Source organism: Calypte anna, chromosome 5, assembly GCF_003957555.1.
Source record: "Calypte anna isolate BGI_N300 chromosome 5, bCalAnn1_v1.p, whole genome shotgun sequence".
Lineage (NCBI taxonomy): Eukaryota > Metazoa > Chordata > Aves > Apodiformes > Trochilidae > Calypte > Calypte anna.
The window spans coordinates 6,931,371-6,949,714 of NC_044250.1; the positions used below are offsets into that span (position 1 = coordinate 6,931,371).

General features: G+C 36.7%; 1 protein-coding gene across 6 annotated transcripts in view; it reads left to right on the plus strand.

The window, feature by feature from the left end:
• The window catches only part of HIPK3 (homeodomain interacting protein kinase 3), a 62,223-nt gene that overhangs the window by 24,788 nt on the left and 19,091 nt on the right, over positions 1 to 18,344 (plus strand). For all 6 annotated transcript variants that reach the window (XM_030451388.1, XM_030451392.1, XM_030451389.1 and 3 more), the window contains exon 3: positions 16,261 to 16,384. In XM_030451388.1, coding sequence (XP_030307248.1) covers positions 16,261 to 16,384 — 124 coding nt within the window. The remainder of the gene's footprint in view (positions 1 to 16,260; positions 16,385 to 18,344) is intronic.

Below are 18,344 nucleotides of genomic sequence, written 5' to 3' on the forward strand. Positions count from 1 at the left end.
TCTTCATTATCCCTGTTGTTTTGCAGCAGCCATCTAGCTGGTCAGCTTGTGCATTGCTTTGGACTAATATGTTTGTTGCCCTTGCATGTTATAGAAAGCAAAATAGAGATCTAGGGCTGTTGTCTGGGGAGACCAGCAGTGTAAATCTGAAAAAAACCAGCAACAACAAAGTATAACTAAGTCCAGTGGTTCTTGATAAGCTTGTTCACATTTGTGTGGCATGACAGCATTCTCTTCTCCAGCACAGTCTGGCACAAAGACTTGTAGAGAAATGTGTGAAAAGCTTCCTGACTTCTAAAGTGGAAATAATTTCCTGATGTTTGCTAAGAGCCTGTTTTCTTAGTTCTCTCTCCAGCTCATTGCTCAATGCTTGCTTCTCATTACTGGCACTGCCACTGCAAGAATAGAAAACTACACAGACAGAACAGGGAACTTTTTTTTTCTTTTTTGTTATAAATAAAGGCAACACCCATAACCCTCCCCTTTCTCTCAACAAACACAAATCCAGACAAAAATCCACCACCCAACTGAAACAACCAAACTGAACAAAAAGCCCCAAACCACCAAAAGCAAAAGATACCCCACACCCAAAATTGTACTGGGGAATGGGAAATGAGTGCATATTCAGAATGATGTCAAGGTAATTGTGGATTTATACTTAGAGGACTGTCTTCTCAGAGCAGTGCATTGCTGTATTTAATTTTGGTCCTGTGAGTGGTTTTTTTTTTAAATAGTTGTTTTTTTCTTTTTTTTACCCTTACCCTTGTAGAAACATATTATTATGTCTTTTATATTGCTTACTTGATTAACCTAGTACATAGTATTCTGTGCCAAACTTCTGTGGGTCTGAGTCTATGAGAAAGTATCTGAAAAATTAAAATTAGCCTAGATTGTTTTAAAATACACTCTGCTGCTTGACATCTGAAGGACTGCCATGTGGGATTCTTCACATATTTCCTCTGGGCACTGTCCTTTAACCACAGCATCTCGAGCAGATGCCACTGGAGGGATATCATTACTGCTGGAAGACATCCTTAGGAGTTCAAGTTCCTGCTTTTTGGTCTTCAGAAAAAATACTTTGTAGATAAACTTTTAGGGGGACATATCAGCCTTACTGGTATATCAGAATTAGTTCTGTGGCTGGGGAATCCTTCCAAAAGTTGGAAATGTGTAGGTATATTGGGAATTCACAGTGAACATGGTAAACATGGAATGCTCAGCATCTCCCACCCTCAGCCCTTGGGGCACGGATACCCAAGGCAGAATGCATGTGGGAGGGTGTGTTTGAACAATTCCTTGTTGTGCTGCAGGTAGGCTGCTCTCTGGTCTGAGAGTCACTGGCTAATCTGTGTAATTATTTTGAGTATTTAAGTATCTTCAGTTAAGTAGCCAGCTTTGCTGCCTTAATAACATCTTATGCAATTGGGACCTTCCCACGCCCTGTGCTGCCTCAAGGCACAGTAGAATTTTTAGTGTGCAGAAGAGACAGGAATGCAAAGGGAGTTGTTGGAAACTATGAACTATGTGCAATTAAGGATATTTTCTTATGCAGGTCAATATAATTTTTTTTCTTTCTAAATCTGATGTATATCAGTTATTCTACTTGCAGCTTTTTTTCTTGCATTGAACAGACTGTTACATGCTACTAAAGAACTGGTATTAATCACACAGTGTCTTTTTATTCTTTTTGACACTTAACTTTTAATTTTAACAGAATTTAAAAGGAGATATTTTAATCTTTGTATCTTCAATTTCTTGCCATACCTAGATTTCCAATGTTGTTTTTTCTCTTCGCCATAGTGTGTATTTCTTCCTTGGGCTTATGTGTGACTCAAAGTGTGAAAAGTTTGTCATGCTTTGGAATCTGAACTGTGGAATTTGCACAGCTCAAATACATGCTTAGGAATAATGCTTTTAATACATTTTACAAAAAAGAAAATAATTGTTAGACACATATTCTTGTGAAACAACAAATGTGTTTTATATAGCTGTCAGTACTATTTTACTTTCCGTAAAGAGGTATTCTTCTTTTACTTAATCTCATTATTTCTCCAATATCAAATATAACCCATTCAGTGAAAGGTGGGATGAGGCAAAGGGCTGCAGAATACAGGTGTGAGCCTCTAAATAGCATCACAAAGAATAGAAAACCAGTTCTGCATGATCAAAGATGCAGCCAGTGTTTGGTTTCTGATAGTGACCTGTAGAGGAAGCCTAAGCAAAGCCAAAGCAGCAAAGAAGATACACTCACATGGGCAATGTATTCCAGTATATTCTCCTAGCTGCTGGCCACCTCAGCCAGTTAGCTTCCTTAGGTTGGACCTTTTGTGTCTAGTAGCACATTAGAGGTTATTTTGTTTATGGATTTTTAAATTTCTTTTGCTTTTTTTATTGTTTGTTTTTTTGTTTGTTTAGGTTTTTTTTTTGTTTGTTTGTTTCTTTTTTTCTTTCAGGCATGGCCAAATCCAGTGGGCAGAGCTCCACAGTCAGGCTGTTTTACAAAATAGATTTTGTATTTGTTGCCTAAAGAGATCCTGATGAGGAGCTGCTGTTTGGGTGCAACAATTTTATTGCATGAGTGACCAGTGCTTTGAAATGCAATTCCTGGTGGCGGATGTTGCTGAGCCAGGCAAGAGCCCAGGAAAATAGGGTAAATTGTGGCAGAAAGATGGTTTCATGAAACTTTCTAAGCAGCTCTGTTGGAGTACTGTAGGGTAGTACATTTGTACAGAATTGGGGAACTGCAACTTGTTATCTAAGTAATTTGTCAGCAGCTAGCACGTCAGTCTCTTCTGTCCCTAACAAGTGTTTTTGTTGGTTATGTTCCTTGTTCACCTTCATCTCTTTGGATATACCCCTTTTGCACTTCCTAAGGACATTCTGGGGCCCTTCTTCGAACCACCTGTGCTCTGTCTCCCATCCTGTGTTACTGACTTCAGCAAACAGGGGTGCTGAGAGAAGGAAGGAAGTAGATTTCAAAATTCTCCAGTTTGGAACAAGTTGGATTTTTAAATTCTATTGGTTTTGGTTTGTTTCTGCTACTAAATCTAACTTTTAATTCTTTTTTGTATGTGAAGCATAGAAGGAACAAACTCCACCCTAAGTTTGCTTCTCTTTGACTTTAGTTAGATGCTGCAAATAGGATTGGGTTAACAAGAAAAAAAAAAGGAGAGAGAGAGGGTTCTGCTTTGTATTGAAAGGCTCTTGGTGACTGTATGAAAATGGAAGGCTGAGGAGTTCCTCTTCCTTGAGTACCTGCATTAGCAATGGGAGGGCAGCGATGGCTCAGAAAGGAGAGCAGGACAGAACAGGGCTTGTTTTTCAGTAGCATGACCCTGAAGGCATGTTTGTGCAAGAAATATTATTTTGAGGTAGGTTATTTCTGTTCTCTCCTAGTTAGCTTCTCTGAGTATTATTAAATCTCCTACATATAGCAGGGGTGTGTTAAGAAGTCAGTAGAGAGAGTGAGTATGTGTATCTACCAGTGTTGCTTTTGACAGGAAAACCAAACATTTTCCTGAGTTTGCTGAGAATGCAGAGCTGGATTTGCCTTAGAGAATGTCTGGGAATTGAGTTCTAGGCAACAGTCAATTTTTACAACATCAAATTTGGATCATTGAACTGAAAAAGCAGTATTGAAAAATTAGATGTTAATTTCTTGATTGACTGGAAAATGTATTCAGCCTTCCAGCCTGTGACTGTGTGGTCAAATTTCATTTGAACAGGTAATCCTGTGTCATGGATCTCTTGAATGTTCTTTGTAGCATTTTTTGTTTTTAAGAGCACTTTGGGAGCAAATTCATGATGAGCTTGTTGTAATAGTTGCACAGAGGATAAAGAAAATAGCTTATAGTTTTGTTCTGGAAATGATGACTTGACAGTAGCCTCAGGCACTGGAATTTAGCTATCAATAGTGTGTTAATCCTGTTAAGTAGAGAGCCTTTCATAGGGAAATACGAGTCATGTGTTCTAGCTAAATAATTACCTCTAAAGTAATCATGCAACTTGTAAACATTACCTCGATATTTTTGTGATTTCTTTTTTTTGACAGGGTTATGACACAGCAATAGCTCCTTATTGAAGCAGTAGCACATGCAGTGCATTTGGGTGGTGGTTATTTCAGAATATTCTTATCTAAAGCTGTGTTGATATGTGTAAGCAATAACTTTGTCAGCTAGTTTTTCCTGTTCCTGTTTACTGTTTAGAAAATACGAAATGTTATGACAATTGTAATTTTGCTGAATTTTGCACACTACTTTTTAAATAATAGCAAGCATGGACTGTGGTATCCTGAAGATCTGGAGAAGTTTCTGTAGCCAGTGCTCTGCACTCTGCCTGCCTGATAATTTGGTGTCCCCAGGAGACAGTTCTCAGCATAGAGTTCACCTGGACACAGTTCCTCTCCAGTCCTCTTTTCCTCCTGGGGTATAGGCAGTGGTTTGATAGTTTAGAAACATTGACATTAACTGGAAGGAAGAAGATAGCTGGTTAAATGCGTAATGACTTAAATTAACTCCTCTTGTAACTTCAGTTTCTCAATTAGTATATTTTTTTAACTTTTTTTTTCTTTTAATGCTGAACAACAAAACAAAGAAACTATGATTTCACTTGTCTCTCATTTCAGTGGGTATACTGGCACCAGTGGGGGATAAGAAATACACAACACAGTGAGGTATGTGCTTATTCAATAGAACCAAGCCTGTTTTCTGTAGCCATCTTAAAATTGGTAGAGCTGGTAAGAGTGTCTTGTTAAGATTGTTGTGCCATGGTGAAGTAAAAGATAAAAGACTGGAGAGTCTTCTCATCTTGGCAGATAAAGTCTGATGCTTGTCACCTTGGTTGGTTAGTGTTCCTGAGAGCTCACCGTGCTTCTTTGAAATTAGAAAGATAATGGAAGCAAATGAATGGCAACCAGTCATCTGCCACAGTTCGTATGAACTGCGTGTGTACTGAAAATCAGGGATGTGCAGTAGTAGAGAGTCTGTCTTTCTCATGTTTAATAACTATTTAGAAACAGTTCGGGCATATTTGAAAAATCTTCACACTTAGAGTTAAATCATGCAAATCTGTTTACATCAGGTTTAACAGCAGGAGGTCCATAAATATGTTCCAGTCTTAACTGTTATAACTTGCAAAAATGTGTATGTTCATTTGTCCTAGGGAATTGTAAGCACCTTTGGGAGAAAACTTAGTGATCTTAATGCACTTTATTGCTATGTGATGCTTAATAAGCCTTAAAGTGAGCACTGTAACATTGCATTGACCATCCTTAGAGAACATAAAATGGCAGCAGAACGTAATGAGCTTTGTCTTGGAACAGGACCATTTTGCCTTTTATTTCAGAAGACAGTTTCTTGGGGTTTCTAACTGTTGGTAAAGACCTCTCTCCTTGGTACTTCACCAAAGCATCTTCTTGTCTTTAGGTACTCACAGTACCATACCAACACTTGATAAATTCTTGACATAATTTTTATAGACCAGAGTGATTTTTATCTTCAGATTAAAATTTCTTGTAAAAATGAAGCTTTTGGATTTGGATGGTTATGGTGTTGGTTTTTGGGTTTTTTTTTTTATGTTGTCTCTGTTTTATGTCTTTGTCAGTTGATTATTTTTAGTTATTTATGTTTAAAAAAATGCTTTAGGGCATTTGCAATGTCAGAGCCAGAAAATAATAATACAAAAGGTTTGTCACTGTCATCTACTCTAGTTCTCAAAAGACAAATGAAAATATTCTTATTTATCATTATGCTCTAATGGACTATTTTCCTCATAAGGTTATGTTATTAGCCTCTAAGTCTCTTCTGTTTTGTTTTTGATGTATTTCTGTTGCTGTTCTTGTCTCCAACTATTTATTCTTGAGAGGTTATTTCTGTATAAAGCTTCAAGTATTCCAGCATTTTAGCAGATGTTTAATAGTGAACGATTTTGTTGCTCATGTCTCAGCAACATCATTAATGTATGTGTTGTTTATAGATCCTTTTCAAGACAGCAGTTCTTCCTGGGTAATTCTTAAATAAATTTATAGGTCTGTCTTGGAAGTGGGATTACTGCCAAGGATTTTTTTAAGTATCTTGCTCTGCTTGTGATACATTATCCAGTAACAGGGTAGTATAAACTAAGTTCTTATTCATGTCTAGTCAGTAAAATTTGACTCTTTACTGCTGTCAATCTTGAATTTAAGATTTCACAAGGAAAACATTCAAAGAAACTGACTCTTATTTCGCCTACCAATAGAAGAGCTTGTGTAGGGACTTTTCAGATTGCAGGCAGCAAACCCAGGACATAGTTGAAACAGAGTGGTAGTGGGCTGCTTTGGGGAGGTAGATTTTTTCTTTGAAGAAGAGAATTATTTATTTTTTTTTTCTTTCTCCCAATTCACATTTTTATGTTGACCGGTTCCTAAAAGTTAAAAACACAAAGTAAAAATCCCAGAAAATGGAATGAACTTGACTCAAAAGGATTATTAATTCTGTTAGTGAAGGCACAGCAAGGCCACCATTGGGCACCTTTCTATAAATTGATGACATAAGTCAGGGGTGGCCTTTGAAAGTTTGTCCTATCAATTTGTGGTATGACAACTTACTCCAAAAATAGTTCCTGGGACTAAGAAAAGGTAATGCTTTGATTTGAGTTTGTTTTTTGTTTTTGTTTTTCCCTTGGAAAGATAATATATGCTGGAAACAAAGCAAGTGTTAATTCCTCACATTTCTAAGGGAATCACAACTACATTTTTAAAAGAGCAGTGTTAAATAAACTTTATCTTTCACCTTTGCAAAGAGGAGGATTTTGGTTTTGCTACATGCAAAATAGTCAGACTTCCTAATGTTTGGGGGTTTTTTTCATTTTTTGTTAGGAGTTAGCATTTTGAATACAGTTTTAGCTGAAATGTTTTGGCCTTGTATTTTTGAGTACATCATTTGCAGGTTGGAGGTAGAATACATTCTTGACATACTATGGTACTGAGATGGGTTACAGATTTTATGTGGTATATGTCAATTTTCAGTTTGTCATATTTCAGAGTTGCTTCATAATCTTTACTGGTATCATATGAATGAGTTAAGATTTCAGATGAGCAGATGGTTGTTTCCTGAAAGAACTACTGCTGGTATTTTTTTAAAGCTCAGTAAATGTTTATTGCTCCTCACCAGCAGTTTCTTGCAGCGTGCTGTGAAATTATGTGGTGTCTTCTCTGTCCATTGAGAAGTGCAGGCAGTGAAGACAGCTTGCCTTTCTTTTTTCTCTTGGAGACAAAAAATTTCTATATATAGTGCTAAGTGAAGGCACTGAGCAGTCAGTGTGCTACAGCCCTATTTGACTAGTAGCACATAGGTAGATGAGGAGAAAGTTCCCAGTCTATTTGATCCTTGTTGCTTCTCTTAATATTGTCAACAAGTGTGCCTTTTCCTAACTTGTGTGTCTGTCTATACTGGGAACAGAATGAAGCTTTTATCCATAAGTAATGAGGTGCTTGCACTTTTTAGTGTTCTGGACTAGACTCAATGGGCTTACTTGGATGAAAAGCTCCCATTATTATCCAATTATTATCTAGATCCCATTATATTATTTTTTTTCCTTAAATTGCACTACCTGTTTCTAACTCTTATTTGCTCTGATAGCAAAGTTATAAGATCTTGTTTAATAAAAAGAATTCCCAGTGTAATTTGGTTACCCTGACTTCTTCCTCTGTAGTGTGGTGGTAGTTGAGCTGGCTTCTAGTATTAAGTGTGAGGAAAGAACTGCTTATATATATCAACATCTGTGTAGTGAGAGTAAATGGAAAAAGCCTACTCTGTATTTTAATGTGTGGGTAGAATATGTTAGGTTTTTGCATGTAATGTTACTTTAAAAATATTTGGAAAGCAGAGCTTGCAGAAATGCTGGGGTTCTGTGCTGCAGTCACATTCCTGTTGCAGCATGTTGTCAGGGGCTGATGTGACATCAATCTAGATGTAATAGATACATCTTTAAGCAGTTTATTTTAGACTCTGAAACTCTTCTAAGAATAGGCAGGCTCTCCTTTCAACGGGAAAGGACAAATTAAAATGAGATACTGGGGAAGGAAGAATAGGAAAAAAAAACCCAGAGGAAAAAGTATCTAAGGAGAAGAAAAAGGGGAAGAATCAGTAAATTGGTTCTGGTTTGGTGTTCAAGGGTGGAGTGAAGCACGTGAAGGGGCTTCTGCATTGGATTCTTGAACAGGCTGCCCAGGGAAGTGCTGGAGTCACCATCTGTGGAGGTGTTCAAAAAAACATGTAGGCATGGCACTTCAGGACGTGGTTTATTTTATATGGTGGTGTTGATTTCATGGTTGCACCTGATGATCCTAGGGGTCTTTTCCAGCCCTAATGAGTCTATGATTTTTTTTAAAGCAGACTGCAGTGCAGTGACAAGCAGGTGATGTCACATACTGGCTGGCTGAAATCTTAACAGTCTGGTACACCAACCCAGACTTGGGTCATTTTGCACTCAAGCAGTCTGCAGGTCTGATTCACTGGGGAGGAAGAAAATTAACTTTTAGGTTTGCTAATGTAATTTCTTAGTTTTGTCTGTATCTTGACAGATGGTATCTGTAGTGCCCCAAAGCTCTCTGGTATTTCCCCATGATTGTGTTAGTGGGTAAGGGTGTAACTTGTTCTGCTGGTATCATATTTACACCAGGGATCTAATGATAGACATTTGTAACTCACCAGGTCAGCCAGGCAGTTCACTTGCCAGTGCATCATAAATCACTAGTGTAGTATATGAATTTAAATATTAAGGTTATTAAATGTTGGTACATACTGTACATGAGGTGTATTTTTCTGCATTGTATGGAAGAAACAGATCCCAGTAAGTTCTCTGAATCTACCAGTACATTTAGTACTGAGAAGTGTTTAAACTTTTTTTTTTTTCTTTTTTTTTTTTGTCCCTACTGGTGTAGTTTCAAGAAAGCAGATTTCATATATGTTAACCCGCTTGCCCCAGCTGCTGCTTTGTAGGTTTTCTGTCATAACTTTCTCTTAATGTTTCCATTACATTTTTTTTCCCCATTTAGCAGCTTACAGCTATGAAGCGACCAGTTTACTTTATACAGGGAAATATCTAAAGTAAAATGGATTTCGCTGTTCCGTGTATTTAGTGAACTGGACATGAATCTCCTATGTGGAGCTGTAGCATCAGTACTTGACTTTTTGCTAGATACTACTTTCTTAAATTGCATATTAAGTGATAAAATTTCACTGTTAATTTGATATAATACTTTTAAATGTTAATTTCTCTTCCAAATCTTTTGATTGTCTTTTAAAGTAAAACAGCTTTAACAGGCCTACTGTCAAAATTCACTTACCAGTAAATTACCTTATTTGATGCTTAAAATATTGACAGTTTGCTGTCCAAAATGTAAATAAAATACATTAAATTGCAAACTTTATTTACTAATAAAGCATCTGAAGAGTTTCTCTACACAATTTTCTTCATTATATTTCTACATCAGTATCTACTTTGCTTAATTTTCATGTAATTCAAAAACTGCTTAGCATATCAAGTACATAAATAATCACTTGGTAAGTTGCAGGCTTTCTGAGGAAAAACAGTCAAGACATGGCAGAAGCATAAACACCTTTTAATTTTAATAAAAACATTTCACTTGAGATAGTGAATAAGTGAAAAGGAATCTATTGCAATTATTCTATTCTCAGCTAAAAATCAAAACAATATTTATAATATTTAGTACTTCTTGTAAGTGGTAAGAAAAGGTGTATTAGATTAAAATCTGTTGTGACTCTTTCAAAACAATTCTTTTTCAGTATCAAAGAGTGCACGGATAGTTTGTTTGCAATTTTATTTCATTTGATGTAATTACCTAAGACTTGTTATTTGTCTGGTTTGATTTCCTGCTGCCTTTTTTTTTTCTTGTGAACCCTGTGTCCAAATTAACTCATTTTGCAGTGATTACTTCTTCTTCTAAGTAGTTATATATTTGGGCTACTCTCTAATAAGCTTTTTAATCCTGTCTCCTTTTCAATTTCAGATCAAGGTTTGAAGTTAAGCTGTCAGCTGCATGTCAGTCTTGCAGGCTGTGTATAGCAGTGGAAGGTTGTGTTGTTGAGTAGGTCTTTTCTAGCCATTGAAAGTTGCACAGTCCTATGAAGAAGTTGTATTATGTTATAGTGAAGCTTTTTCCATCAGGAAATGAGAATTCCTTTTGGGCAGTGCAGTGGACACCACCACAGCAGTGCTGCAGCCTGAAGTTTTTGGGAGATGTGGTAACTCATTTCCTCCTATCCTCACTGTCACTTGCCACGTGAGGGTCTGGTCACACACCAAACTCCTTCAAAGGAGGAATGAAATTATGAATGAGGGGGAAACTTATCTTATCTTCTTGGACATATTTGTTCTCCCTGTGTTTTGTGACATAGTGACATAGCCTTAAATTGCAAAGCAGTATTTTTTATTCTTTCCTGCTACCTCAAAGGCACAGATGCCTCTATCTAGTCTGGTTCTGAGCACTTACCTTTTTGCTTTCAGTTTAAATCCTCTTATCTTCTTAGAGTTTAAAAAAAGGACTATATATTGGAATTTGCTAGTTACATACTTTCTAATGCCTAATCATAGCAGAGTTAAAAGAATACTAGAGAAGTGTACAAGAAAAGCCAGGATTGTGAATGTAAATGTGTAATGCAGTTTCACATTAAAGATTTACAGCATCAATCCTTTCAAAGTATGGGGAGGAAAGCTTGGTGTCTGGCATGGTGTGCCATACTTGCATTTCAAAGGCCAAATGTACTTTAATACCTAACACAACCAGTATGTATTCTGACACCTCAATGGGCTAAAAAGCAAGAGATAATTCAGCTGTGGAAGTGTTATTAAAAAGAAAAAAAAGAAAAGAGAATTATATAGTGTTGTGAACCTTCCTGCTTGATCTAAAGCTGTTGTGGATATTTGTTCAGTTGATCCATTCTTAAAAAGGTCTTAATATTTTTTTCCCTCAACAGTAGCCCATGGTTCAAAGCTAATTGTATTCTGGCTTTAAAAGAAGCAACCAACAAGTTTTGTATTTACAAAACAACAAGTTTTGTATTTACATTTACAGTCTTTAATCACCAAGTGGGTGGGGAATTCCTTCGTCTTCCATAATGAGGTAGGGCATTAGAAACACCTGGCTGCTTCTCTTCCATTATTTTGTATATAATTTGGTAATATTACTGATCATTCTTTCCTGAAGCTTTCTAGTTCTAACCAGGCTTTCCTCTTGTACCTAAGTCTCTTCAGGTCTTCAATTTATATTGTCCTTCTCTGCGTCTTTTCCATTTGATGTATCCTTTTGCAGATGGGGGTGACCAAAACTGAAAACAGAATTCAAAAGTGAACACACACAATTCAAGGTGAGGGAATATCACTAGTTTTATATAAGGCGTAATAATTTTTATATTTTCCTTTTCCTTTAAAAATAACTATTGATATCCTGATTATTTTTGCTCTCAATTGTAAGATATTTTTCTTGAGTAACATGTAAACTTGTCTAGATTTTGAAATTGTAAACTTGGTTAATTCATAACCTATTAATTCTTACGGGTAATTAGTTAATGAATGAATAATGTACATTTATTCTCACCGTAGCTTACTGTACACCATGTATGATCTACTGCCTTTCATTGTGTTGATGTAATTGCATTTTGAAATTCCTTCTGAAGCCCATTGCAAATGCATAAGAAAGCCAACTGTTCTTTACATCCTTCATCATCCACAGATTTTGTCATTACATGGTTCATTCCCGTTGCAACCTTCAGATTGTTGAAATATACTTGCTTATGGATTTTTTTTCTGAGTATTTCCTCCTTGATTTGGATCCTACTAGCTTAGAATCTTTCTCTTAGAAAGGTTTGCACTCCTCTCCATTAATGATGAAGCTGTAGTTGAAGAAAATTTATTCCATGTGAGAAAACTTGTTAGAAGGCCCATTACCACCTCTTCAGCTCTTCCCTGCATCTGATCTTTCTTTTAGACCTCCTTTCTTTAGTAGAACTACACATCTCTCAGCCCATATCTAGTTATTTCTTTCTGAGAGTATGTGCTTGTGTTATACTAGTAATGGTAGTAGAGGGGAAAAAAACAGTGTTATCCTTAGGTTTGTAGTCTTTACTCTGTCTTCCAAACCATGAGTTCTTTTGATCTGTGGGGTGGCTATCAATAGGATGGATAAACATCCTACCCTTTTGATGACTTCTTTGCATAAGTTTCTGTTACAATGACAGTGTGTTGTATCCTGAGCAGATGAAATATTTGGCATTGGTACAATGAACAGTGGTTATTAGGGGTAGTAGTGATTAGCTTAAATGAGAACAGTATAAATTTTGTGTTGCATGTTCTTATTAGAAACACTCTACATTTGCCTTCAACTATATGAATGTACAGAAGCCAAAAATTCTTCCCAGTCTCTCTTAAACTGCAAAGTAAAAATATCTTGATAAGGCTTGTATGCCTGTTTGGAAGGAATTTTACTGCAAAATCTGCCGAAGTTGTAACACTGTCAAGGACAGATCAGCATTAATGATGTCCAACATCTTTGGAATGGGCAGTAAGTAGTACCTGGAGAGAAGCAGCAGCTCTGGGTTCTTCATACAGCACTGCTGCCTTCAGCTTCTGGCATGGATGTTGGTATAAGTGGTGGCCTAAGGTTTTGACTTGGAGAGAAATCACATGGATGTGTTGAAAGGAGGGGGAGACATGAGGGGAAGAAGACTATTTATATACTCTTCTCTCATCTGAAGAGTGGCAGCCTGGTGGTCAATAAATAAAACAATGGCATGCTACAGACAGTAGATACATTGACCCTTTCATACTGCTAGAAGAGAAGGACACTTTTGCTCAGTCTTTAATATGATTTCCTTGATATAATTGTTATGGGAACTTCAGTGGGAACATATTAAAAAGTTCTTTGTGCATTCAACAGAATTTTTCGTAAGGTTAGCAGTTCCAGGAAGCTGCTGATTTTATTGTTCTACACTGTTTTTAAGTTACTGTTCACTTAAACTGTTGATTTTTAGCTTTTTCATGTAGTTTTTTTGTTTCAAATTGTATTTCTGACCCAAGACTTCTAGGTAATTATAACTTCAGGAGAGTTCATTTGAACTGTGCTGTGTCAAGCAAGAAAACAAAGGATTTTTTCTGCTAAGGTCTTAATTAGCATTTTTTAAACATTTATAAGACATTAGTGTTTAAATAACATTGATAAGGAATTAGCATTAATAAGAACAAGATAGATGTTTCTCTGAAAAATCTTGCTTTTAATTTAAGTAAGATTTGGTATCCTTCAGAAAGTTAGAAAATTCTAGTGTTCTTGTTGATGTCTTGCTATGGGAAAAGAGATGCTATTTACTAAGTTGGGGACTACAGTAGCTTCTGGTGTACTGTGCCTCTTGTCTTCTGCAGCAGATATCAAGAAGTAGTGTGTGTGTGGAGTACTAAGATATGGTCCTCTTTGACTACTCTGATGTTAAAGTGGCTGTGTTGGGACATCTGGAGTTCCTACCACTTAATTTAATGACTATGGTTATAGTTAGAAAAGGGAGTACCTTCCTTTTAAGTTGTATCCAAAAATATTTTGTATCTGAAAAAAGAGCTGTGGTTCATCTTAAAAAATAAAAAATGAGGAATGACTCCTTCTTCTTTAACCCTTCTCTCCCAATCTGGGACAAAACTGGGAGTTTAAAAGAAGGAGGGGCTGGGGGTGAGGGGGGGAAGATTTGGAGCAAACCATTGACAAACTGTTTACCTTTATAAAAAATATTTAAGCTCATTGAAACCAATCTAAAAATATTTAAGTCCAGTACAAGTTCTCTTAACTTTTTCTGCTATGGCAAAGTTGCTTCACATTAAGGACCAGCAGGAAGCCATGATAGGAGATGCTGAGCCTGAAGAAATGGCAAACTTGACATTTCTGTGGAGCAGCAACGCTTCTTCTTCCTCACTTTAGGCTAGCTTGAAAATTCTTTTTGTTCCCTGTACTGTGGTGAGGTGTGGGTAGCCCTGTTTGGAAGGACATTTATTTGCTTTTCCTTCTTGGGTGGTTGGGAAGTGAGGAGCAGTGCTCTTGTCCTACCTTAAATACATCACCTCTCCTTAGATTTGTTGTTAGCACTTTTACTGGTATTGCAGACTGCTTGGTACTGTGCAAAACTAACAGATTACTGTATTGTGAAATACAACAAATGTTGTTTTGTTTTTTCTTTTTTGGTTATCATATCTACCCTTATCCTTCTTTGCTTTGCAATCCTATCCTTCAAAAGAGACAAGTGACAGACTGACCGACTGTGGCTATTTTTATCCAGTGCACATATTAACCATTGAGTAAATGTAAGAGGTTTTAAAGAGCTTATTTTAGCAGAAGCATTTGTTAAAGTCCCTGTATCTGTAGGCTGTGTGTATATTCATTAACTATTCAGGGCTGTAACACAATACAACAAAAGGAAGCATATTTTAACAGAGATCTGTAACAACCATACGCAGGCTGGCACCCAGCCAGCAGCTGAAGGCAGACATTTCTTACAGCTATTTCTAGTCTTGTGGCATCTAGATACATTAAATTTATTTCTCAGATAACAAAACTAGCTAGCACTTACTGCAGTGTCATGATCCTGTATTACAGAGATGTGTTATGTTTGATCCCTAGAAGTTTATTGTAATAAAATCTTTGACGGGAGTGGAAAACTGAGCCTCTCCAGTTTCACTGCCAGTGTGACAAGATTTATCCTTCATATAATCACATCTGAAATGGTTTGTGACAAGGATGGCAAGAACTGAACTGCTGGCATGAATGGAAAGTTCATAAATATTTAACAGAATATCCTGTCTTGTAGCCTTTCTTATCTGTGGAAAGTCTCAGATTTTCCCCGTAGCAGGAGCCAAGGTGGTTTCACTGGTCAGGGATAGAGCAGAGGATTGGGAGTCCTTCCCCAGTGGTGAAAATCCATCCTTGGAGCTTGGAGTATGTCTACTGACAGCTTCTACCAGCCAATCCTTATGAAAAGGGTTGGAGAAGCTTCAGTTCTTGGTCTGCTGTATACTACAGAATAGCTTCTCTGTCCCAGTGTAACATGAAATAGGAAATTATTCCCAATCCAGTATGTTGAATTAAAGAATATTTTGATAAAGGTAAATGTCAGAGAAGATAAGAGGTATGTAGGCATTTACTATGGGCAGAGATTTGGTTTTGTATGGGGAATGTCACTATGATACAGCAGCGTGTGCTGAAGCGTAAGATTTCTAAGTTTTTACACAGATGAGATATTGCAGCCTGTTACCTGGTCAGCTGAATGGTTTTGTTCCATCTTCAGTGGAAATGGCCCTGTTAGTTTTAATCATCTTCCTACTGTTCTGTGGCATATTAAGCCAACAACAGGTTTTGTGTTTTAAAAGTAAATCACTTAATAGTGTGATGCTTTAAATAATACTTTTGTCTCCAGGCCTCTTTCTATGTTAGCATGCATATTTAGTAATTTGTTCTTTTTTTACTAACTTGAATTAACTGGGATGGAAGGTTTAAAAAGAACAAATTCAAGTAAAATGGATATCTGTGAAATATTTGAGTTTTTTTGCACCTACACAGAAATGTTGAAAGCCCCTTTAGAAGCTGTGTCAATACCAATTTTTCTGGTTCTTGCTTACATAAATAAATTCAAATGCTGTTGGTTAAATAATTCACATTTGGTTTAGGTGAAAAATAACACCTGGTGTCTTTAGCAAATCTTTAGCAAAAGCAGTGGTTTCATTTAAGTGATTTAAAAATTGATCAGATTGAACTAATTTGACTGTATCAAGTGATTTGCAGTTATATAATTAAATCGCTATTTTAAATAATTTTAAGTGTATTGTCCGATTGGGAAGTGTCCTGGTGTATTTTCAGTAAAACTTTTTGTTTGCTTTTGACATAAATGTATTGCATTTAGAATGTAGCTACAGGCATAGGATACTGTGTGGACAAATCATTCAGGACATATTCGAGGAAAGGTAAAAATATTCAATCAGTTACATTGTTTTTTCAGGCATATTTATTAATTTGGTGTATGTAGCAAACTGATACAGGAAAAAAAAACCATCTTAGAATGACAAGATATTACTGCAGTTTATCTAGATAAACACATTTTCTCATGTTATGATTTTATTGAAATAGATAGCCTGTGTTTGCAAATAACAGATTTGGGGCTTTTTTGTTGTGTTGTATTGTTGAATTACCTTTTTTCCCTAAGGAAAAATTCAGTAACCATGTTTAATTTGCAGAGCACCAGAGATCATACTGGGATTGCCGTTTTGTGAAGCCATAGACATGTGGTCATTAGGGTGTGTGATTGCAGAGCTGTTTCTTGGATGGCCACTGTACCCAGGAGCACTGGAATATGACCAGGTAGTAGAATAAATTTCACAAGCATATGCATACTTTCTGCAGCTTAAGAATTTCAGACCTGTATAACCAAGATTTCAAATGTTTATAACATCCTCTATTAAGTAATATTTCTTCAATGCTTTTTTTAGTACTTTTGATTGTCCTAGAAACATAAATCCTGTTTCTAGATAAACCTGTTTATTGTTCTGCTTTTCTATATTAAACTTAATTTGTCCTTCTTGCAAAACAATTGTTAATATTGGAGCTGCTTCTTTTGATGGAACCTGAGGTTTGTGGCCACTGTCATTGCATTGTAGTCTCTTTCACTTGTCACGAATGGGGCTGGCTCTGGAATGTCTGTTCAGATGTCAGGTTTAGTTGTCTTGTAAATAATTCCTGATTCTTTCTAGAAATCCAGCATAGCTCAAAGCTTTGAGAGCTTATAGTTCTTGAGGAATGAGGATCTACTGTTGCACCAATACAGAATATATTCAATAAAGCTTGAAGCCTCTGAAGCTCTGCCTTTGTTTTGTTGGAGATTTCAACTACTGACACCATTGACAAAAAGTTGTTTCTAGTGAAAGATGTAGAACATTTTCTATTTGAACATCTGAGAGAGAAGTCTTTACTTCTCTAGCATAATGTAAAAATTTGGAAGGAATCTAATCAGCATTCTGATTATCCCTGCCTAGTTTTGTACTTCAAAGGGATGAAATCTCCTGTAAATCCCAGATGTAACTTCTACATCTTTGATTCAGCGTTCAGTTTAGGAGCCTTTCCTCCTGCATGTTGTTTAAATTATTCAAATACTGATCTTCATGGAGTGGGCTTTTGGCTTCTTGTCCTTACAAATCAGGCATACTTTTCTAAAAATCCTTTTGTTAAAAGCAGTGTTGGGGGATGTATTGATTTTTGTGTTGGTTTTGGTGACATTTCATATTTCAGTTTCCTTCATTTACACAAAATTTGGTGTTTCATGGGAGAAAGCATGCTATGAGTGGAACATGGGTTCAGGTCTTTTGTGCAGGATATTGCTGTTAAAAAGGAAAGGAAAAAAGCAGCAACTAAGATCCATATAACCCATTATGTTCTTTAAGGAAAAAGTTGTTTTCCAAAAGAATCTGTAGCACTATGTTAAAATTTCCCAAGAACTTGGCAAATTTATTTACCTCTTAACTGCAGTAGAAGATTTAGACTTTCAAAAAAAGGTGCCAAAATATGTAATTTCCAAAACTACTTTCACCTTTGACCCCATAATGCTGTTAAGTGGCTGTTAGAAGAGGTGCTGCAGTGGATAAGGAAGGCCATGTCAGCCCAGTTCCTGGGCTTCTGATCATGCTCTTGGATACAGGCAGATGCTGCTTCTGGATATGGAATGTGGCCTTGGACTGCATCTTCAGTCACTTATGATGCAGTAAGAATTTGAATGGGGCAGAATGCTGCTCATGTCCCAGTTCTTTCCTCAAATTAACTTGTGATTTGTCATGATGGCAGCAGCCCAGGCTTGTTAATGTGTGCCAAAAGGCTGACATAGCTGTGAGCCTCTGACTTTTGTACACAGAGCAGATACAGTGTAAAGTTCAGTCTCATGGTTATGAGGATGTTTTTTCAGAATAATCTCAAATGTCATTTGAAAAGAAAAGACCTTTTTTCCCCCCTGCTGCATTTGAGCCATCTTGGTGTGTCTGAATCCCAGGTATGATGAATGTAGTTCAGTACCTTCATGGTGCTTGTTGGCTCATCTTTTCTGTGCTTCAGACATCCAGGTCATTATGGCAGTGTATTCCTGTCACTTATGTCTTGCCTTGGTAGCTCAGACCCAACATGGCTCAACCTCTAGATAGTGCTGGACAGTGCAAGTAAACAGCATTGTCACTGGGGACAGCCACCTTCCAAGATGCTGTACTTCATGTAAAGGCTTAGGGCTAAGATTTTCTGCTCACTTTGCAAGTGAATACTGAGTTTAAAATACATTTAGTTA